The sequence below is a fragment of the Notothenia rossii genome (genome assembly GCF_949606895.1).
Source record: "Notothenia rossii genome assembly, contig: scaffold_388, whole genome shotgun sequence".
In the NCBI taxonomy this organism is placed as follows: domain Eukaryota; kingdom Metazoa; phylum Chordata; class Actinopteri; order Perciformes; family Nototheniidae; genus Notothenia; species Notothenia rossii.
In genome coordinates this window covers 102-7,500 of record NW_027639628.1, presented here as the reverse complement: position 1 = coordinate 7,500, position 7,399 = coordinate 102, and the positions used below count along the sequence as shown (strand labels likewise).

The window sequence follows — 7,399 nt, the reverse complement described above, 5'->3', positions numbered from 1 at the left end:
CATTTATATTGTCGAGTCAGGATCTGTGTGAAAACTTTATAAGCATAAAAAAGGAAAATGATTTAAGAAAATGCAAATGATGAGTGACGGCACCTGGACAGGTGAGGACTATAAACTCCTCTCTGCTTCATTATGATGGAACATTCAGTGATCAATTAACTTCATGTAGGGGGCGTTTGTTTTACTCACCTGCACCAGAGACGGGGTCATGCAGGAACAGGCTGAGCGCAGCGTCTTCAGACATTTCTCGTGACACATGAAGTTACACACTGAGGAGGAGAGAGGAAACACTGAGCGAGGGAGAGGACTCTTTAAAGTAGAGACACTACATACTGATATACACCTGAACCTCATCAGGAGCGGACTCTTTAAAGTAGAGACACTACATACTGATATACACCTGAACATCAGCAGGAGAGGACTCTTTAAAGTAGAGACACTACATACTGATATACACCTGAACCTCATCAGGAGCGGACTCTTTAAAGTAGAGACACTACATACTGATATACACCTGAACATCAGCAGGAGCGGACTCTTTAAAGTAGAGACACTACATACTGATATACACCTGAACCTCATCAGGAGCGGACTCTTTAAAGTAGAGACACTACATACTGATATACACCTGAACATCAGCAGGAGAGGACTCTTTAAAGTAGAGACACTACATACTGATATACACCTGAACATCAACAGGAGAGGACTCTTTAAAGTAGAGACACTACATACTGATATACACCTGAACATCAGCAGGAAAGGACTCTTTAAAGTAGAGACACTACATACTGATATACACCTGAACATCAGCAGGAGAGGACTCTTTAAAGTAGAGACACTACATACTGATATACACCTGAACATCAGCAGGAGAGGACTCTTTAAAGTAGAGACACTACATACTGATATACACCTGAACATCAGCAGGAGAGGACTCTTTAAAGTAGAGACACTACATACTGATATACACCTGAACATCAGCAGGAGAGGACTCTTTAAAGTAGAGACACTACATACTGATATACACCTGAACATCAGCAGGAGATAACTCTTTAAAGTAGAGACACTACATACTGATATACACCTGAACATCAGCAGGAGAGGACTCTTTAAAGTAGAGACACTACATACTGATATACACCTGAACATCAGCAGGAGAGGACTCTTTAAAGTAGACACTACATACTGATATACACCTGAACATCAGCAGGAGAGGACTCTTTAAAGTAGAGACTCTACATACTGATATACACCTGAACATCAGCAGGAGAGGACTCTTTAAAGTAGAGACACTACATACTGATATACACCTGAACATCAGCAGGAGAGGACTCTTTAAAGTAGAGACACTACATACTGATATGCACCTGAACATCAGCAGGAGAGGACTCTTTAAAGTAGAGACACTACATACTGATATACACCTGAACATCAGCAGGAGAGGACTCTTTAAAGTAGAGACACTACATACTGATATACACCTGAACATCAGCAGGAGAGGACTCTTTAAAGTAGAGACACTACATACTGATATACACCTGAACATCAGCAGGAGAGGACTCTTTAAAGTAGAGACACTACATACTGATATACACCTGAACATCAGCAGGAGAGGACTCTTTAAAGTAGAGACACTACATACTGATATACACCTGAACATCAGCAGGAGAGGACTCTTTAAAGTAGAGACACTACGTACTGATATACACCTGAACATCAGCAGGAGAGGACTCTTTAAAGTAGAGACACTACATACTGATATACACGTGAACATCAGCAGGAGACGACTCTTTCAAGTTATTTGAAAAATACCACTTTGTTCTCCTGTATATTGTGCATGAGACTCTTTTTGTGGACGCACGATAAAAAGGACAAACGTGTTTTGTTGTTGTATAATCTGAAAGCGTCAGGCAGCCCTTATATAAAGGTCGTTCTCTGCAGGTCAGAGCGAACCTAAAAGGCCGCAATAATCCGTCATTATGCAGAAAATCTGTGCAGCGTGAGGACAGCCGGTCAAAGGGGGGGCGGTGACGCATGTTCATCATGTCATTTAGGATTTCATTTCACTGGGACTGCTTTGCTCCTTGTTCCCAGCATGTCAGAGAGTCTGATTGGTGCTTACATGTCGTTATATTCCCCTAACGACCAATAGACAGAATCAAACTCATACCAAGAGGCGAGATCTTCTGGACGTATAGAAGAGGAAACACAAACTGATGTATTTTAAACAACAATAAAGAAGAATATTAAAGATTTTAAACAATACATATTATGCTTGTTGTTTTATTGCTAAGTTCACAGAGATGTAAAGGTATTGTAACTTTTTTAAAGTATTTATAGAAATAATTCCTATTACATTTTTGGGAAATCCCTACCTAAGATTTCACCTTAATTAGTTAATTAAAAAATACATGAATAGTAATAATTGAGGAATATATTTATGTGTGTGTGTGTGTGTGTGTGTGTGTGTGTGTGTGTGTGTGTGTGTGTGTGTGTGTGTGTGTGTGTGTGTGTGTGTGTGTGTGTGTGTGTGATGATGATGTTGCTGCCAAACATACATGCAGCTCCTGTTGCCATGCCAACCCAGAGGAAGTAAATCACGACTTGACTGCAACGTGGACAGACAACCAGTCAGTGTTACTGGGCAGAGTGGAGTGTGTGCGTGCGTGCGTGCGTGCGTGCGTGCGTGCGTGCGTGCGTGCGTGCGTGCGTGCGTGCGTGCGTGCGTGTGTGTGTGTGTGTGTGTGTGTGTGTGTGTGTGTGTGTGTTGGCTGCCTGTTGAATTCATGAAGATGATGCTTTTTTTGAAGAAACATTTGTAAAGAGGTTTTAAGGAAAGGAGATTAAAGAGTCCTCTCCTGCTGATGTTCAGGTGTATATCAGTATGTAGTGTCTCTACTTTAAAGAGTCCTCTCCTGTTGATGTTCAGGTGTATATCAGTATGTAGTGTCTCTACTTTAAAGAGTCCTCTCCTGCTGATGTTCAGGTGTATATCAGTATGTAGTGTCTCTACTTTAAAGAGTCCTCTCCTGCTGATGTTCAGGTGTATATCAGGATGTAGTGTCTCTACTTTAAAGAGTCCTCTCCTGCTGATGTTCAGGTGTATATCAGGATGTAGTGTCTCTACTTTAAAGAGTCCTCTCCTGCTGATGTTCAGGTGTATATCAGTATGTAGTGTCTCTACTTTAAAGAGTCCTCTCCTGCAGATGTTCAGGTGTATATCAGGATGTAGTGTCTCTACTTTAAAGAGTCCTCTCCTGCTGATGTTCAGGTGTATATCAGTATGTAGTGTCTCTACTTTAAAGAGTCCTCTCCTGCAGATGTTCAGGTGTATATCAGTATGTAGTGTCTCTACTTTAAAGAGTCCTCTCCTGCTGATGTTCAGGTGTATATCAGGATGTAGTGTCTCTACTTTAAAGAGTCCTCTCCTGCTGATGTTCAGGTGTATATCAGTATGTAGTGTCTCTACTTTAAAGAGTCCTCTCCTGCTGATGTTCAGGTGCATATCAGTATGTAGTGTCTCTACTTTAAAGAGTCCTCTCCTGCTGATGTTCAGGTGTATATCAGTATGTAGTGTCTCTACTTTAAAGAGTCCTCTCCTGCTGATGTTCAGGTGTATATCAGTATGTAGTGTCTCTACTTTAAAGAGTCCTCTCCTGCTCATGTTCAGGTGTGTATCAGTATGTAGTGTCTCTACTTTAAAGAGTCCTCTCCTGCTGATGTTCAGGTGTATATCAGTATGTAGCGTCTCTTCTTTAAAGAGCTGGCCGGCTCTCTTGTGATTGGTCAACACTTAGAGATGTCCCGCCCCTTAGCCTATCAGGTACCATGTGTTTGAGTCCTAGCCAATAGGAGCGCCAGGGTTACAACTCTGGGAGCTTTGGGGTTTGAATCAGACTATTCACATGCACTAAAAGCTATAGAGCGAACTAGAGGAGAGGGAACACGACAGCAAGCAGAACAGACCCCTTTTAAGGAAAGGAAAGTAAAAGGAAGGAAAGTGGAGAATAGAGGACAAAAGGGGTAAAGAGTAAAGAAAATGAAATTAGAGGAAAGAGGAGAAAAAGAAATAACCAAAAGAGAAAAAGGAAAGGACACAGGAGGCAAGGAAAGACAAGAAAGGAAAAGAGAAAGCAAGCGAGAGGAAGAGGAGACGGGAAGAAAGACATGAATCAGAGGAAGAGTTCCCAGCAGTTCACGCTTTCCCTCTGTTTTTATTTGTATCCTACCTGAGCTTTAAAAAGTAACTTCCTGCTTCACTTTTCTACCAAACGTTCCTTGATAGAATTCAAAAGACGTGAAGCCTAAAGATCCAGCAACGCTCTTTTTAATCAACACTTTGTTAGGACCATAGACTGTATATATAAAGGTTACGACCCTGGGTCATTATGTCATATGTGTGCGGATATTTCCCCCTCCTCCTGTGTGTGTGTGTGTGTGTGTGTGTGTGTGTGTGTGTGTGTGTGTGTGTGTGTGTGTGTGTGTGTGTGTGTGTGTGTCTGGGCGCAGGTGGTGCCTGTTAGCTGATTGGCTGCCTTCGACAGGCTGATTGGTCCACCTGGAGAGACACGAGCATTTAAGATGCTGTCACGCAGTTCCTCGGCCCTCTCTCTCATGACCTCTCCATGTCTGTTGTAGAGAACCTGATCTATTGTTCTGTGTGGTTACATCTAACGATTACCGGTGCTTTTTGGTATCTTTGTAAATATAAGCTAATTTAATCTGTCTTTCTCGTCCTGTTATTTCTCTATTTGGATTGGTGTAACTACCTCTTGCATATTTCATTACTCTATTTGTTGTATTCTTGTTGTAGGCTAATATGCACAATATCGAGCATAATAGTCTCCATCTGGATTAAAAACAAGTGTATCTTACTTTACTGATTAATTAAATAAATGCAATACTAACTAATTGCTCTTTGCACTCATCAGCAAACCCCTTGTTGCTTTTTAGGGTCACCTGCAGCTGGATATGCACTTATGCAGTGGTGCATTTTTACATTAGGCTAATTAATATAAATAATGCACTTTATGTGTTACCTTCACACAGGAAGCCCACCAGCCCCCAGATGAAGTCGCTGCAGCTGTGGCAGAAGGTGGGCTTTGTGAGGGTGACTTTGCGGAGGCAGTGTCCTCCAGGATCCGGGATCTGGTGCTTGTTCCGGGGAACAGGGGACTGCTGAGCCCGCTTCTTCCCGGCCAGAGGGCTCGATGTCCGGCTGTCAGTGGCCTCAGGGTTCGCCGGTCTGCAGTCCGCCATGTCCTCCTCAACACACCGACAACAGTGCAACAACACGGGGTGTGTCTTAGTTTAAAGTGGAGCAGAAAACTCCTGGAGCTGTAAAAAAATATATATTCCACCCCCAGCGGCGAGACATCACACCCGGCGACCGAACTGCGATCTCGGCGTGAGTCCTGGAGCTCCCCCCGGTCCTCAGAAGATAATTATCCAAGGTCCACAAATACAGAGCAGGCGTGTCACGACTTTGTGATCCAACAACAACGCAGACTGCTGTAAAACGGGATTTCTAGAAGAGTCACACGGCTTGGAGACAGCGGTACCACCCAGTGGTTGTACCCGGCGGAGAGGGCGCTAAAGCCGGCGTGTTTATCAGACCCTCCCGCCTCTCTGGTTCCCCTAAATATAAAACCCCTGAAATATTAATCGTCCATCCACCTCGTTAAAAGCACAGCATGTATTCCAGGGAAGGCAGTGCTCGGCTACTCGGTTAACAAACCTTTAGTAGTCTTCTGACTATGGAGATATCCCCCTCCTCGCCGCGAATAGAGACCCAAAGCCCGGGGACAGATCTCTGAGCTCCGTGTGGTTCCAGGAGCTTTTCCCTTTGCTCGGGAAGCCGAATGAATAAAAGATGACAAATATCGACCCAGTGGAGCTGGATGCAGGGTGAAGTCTCTTTGAAATTATTCTTTCAGTCAAAGCACGCAGCCATGCAGGCAGCCCTGCACGTCCGGATCCGGAAAAGAGGCACTGCAGGCCGGGGAGGAAACGGTGAAAAAGCTGCTTCTGCGAGACTAGAAGATAAACGTTATTCAACAAGTGTGAAGAGGGGGGGCTTTCATTTTGGGGTTTCCTTCTTCTTCTTCTTCTTCTTCTTCTTCTTCTTCTTCTTGTTCTTCTTCCTCCTCTGCTTCTCCTTCCGCGTCAGTCTCCAACACTGATTTACTCCTCCCTCCTCTCCTCGCATCCTCGCCTCCTTTCCTTGTTCCCTTTATCCCTTCCTTTTCCTTTCCTCCATCATTCAGGAGCCTCTGCATCTTTAAATTAAAATGAATGATTCCTAAAGTAAAATACTACATTTTATTCTGTCACATTTCCTTCCTCTTCCTGTTTCTTCACTTCCTCTTTCTGTTTACACACCGCCTCCTTCCTCATATGCAAATACAAAAACTGCATCACAGTTTTCTGAAAATCATAATAAAGAGACATGTGCAAATGTCCCTTCTTTCTTAAGACAAAAAAGCATGCTTTGCATAAAATAATGTCTTCATTTTTCATTTGAATGTGTGTGCATATAGGGTTGGGATATCTAATTATTGGCCCATCCTGTAATATGTGGGATCTTAGCTATTATTTTACTTAAATCTATAAATAGAATGGACAGCATGCCTTCAGAATATATCAGAATATTACAAAAAAACATTAAACTCAGTTCATGTCATTTTGAAAATGTGTCTTTGTTTAACAGCAATGTGAAATGTGTTCAAACGCATAGCCGTGGGAACATATTTCAAATGGGGGGTGCTGTGGGGATCACATCCTCTAGGGGGGTCAGGGGGAAGATTTTTTTTCAACATTATAAAGTAAAATGCTTCAATCTGGTGCACTTTGAGCTGAATTGCCAGACTAGATCTAAGGGGTGCAACTCTAAACACCCATATCGAAAAGATCGGTTTACATTTAAATAATCAAATAAGTGTGTGGACATAACCGATAACCTAACATAGCCAATAACAAGTAAATGTAACTTATTTTATTTTTGTTGTTCGTTTATTTCTTATTTTATCAGTTAACATTTATTTATTTATGCATATTCTTTAATCTCTCCAGATTTAAACAATATTTCTGGTTTACTGTCCTATAGTATGCACTGGAATGATTTCAAACCTGTTTTTATTTATCCCAATAATTATAAAGGTTGCCTTGGAAATATTTGTTTACATAAATTGTTAACAAACCGTTTGAGACCCTCTGAGATAACTTAGACTAAAGTGAACTATCTAAACACTCAGTCCTTTACCTCACTGAGCCTCTCAGTCTGTCTGGCTATCAGTCCTGTCCAGACAGCTGATATCTGTCCTGTGTGTGAGCTGCGGGCGCCTGATAAGCCAACATCCCCCACTTTCATCGTACAGGGCAAATGGAACTGTAACCGGGG

General features: G+C 42.4%; 1 protein-coding gene across 1 annotated transcript in view; it reads right to left on the bottom strand.

Annotated features, from left to right (window-relative positions):
• dgkq (diacylglycerol kinase theta) overlaps nucleotides 1-6,579 on the bottom strand; it is a gene marked incomplete at its 3' end in the record, with an annotated part of 31,666 nt that extends 25,087 nt beyond the window's left edge. Inside the window, exons 1-2 of the mRNA XM_079695876.1 lie at nucleotides 5,040-6,579; nucleotides 190-269 (exon numbers count right to left, since the gene is read on the bottom strand). Coding sequence (XP_079552002.1) covers nucleotides 190-269; nucleotides 5,040-5,259 — 300 coding nt within the window. The remainder of the gene's footprint in view (nucleotides 1-189; nucleotides 270-5,039) is intronic.
• Between the last annotated feature and the right edge of the window lie 820 nt (nucleotides 6,580-7,399).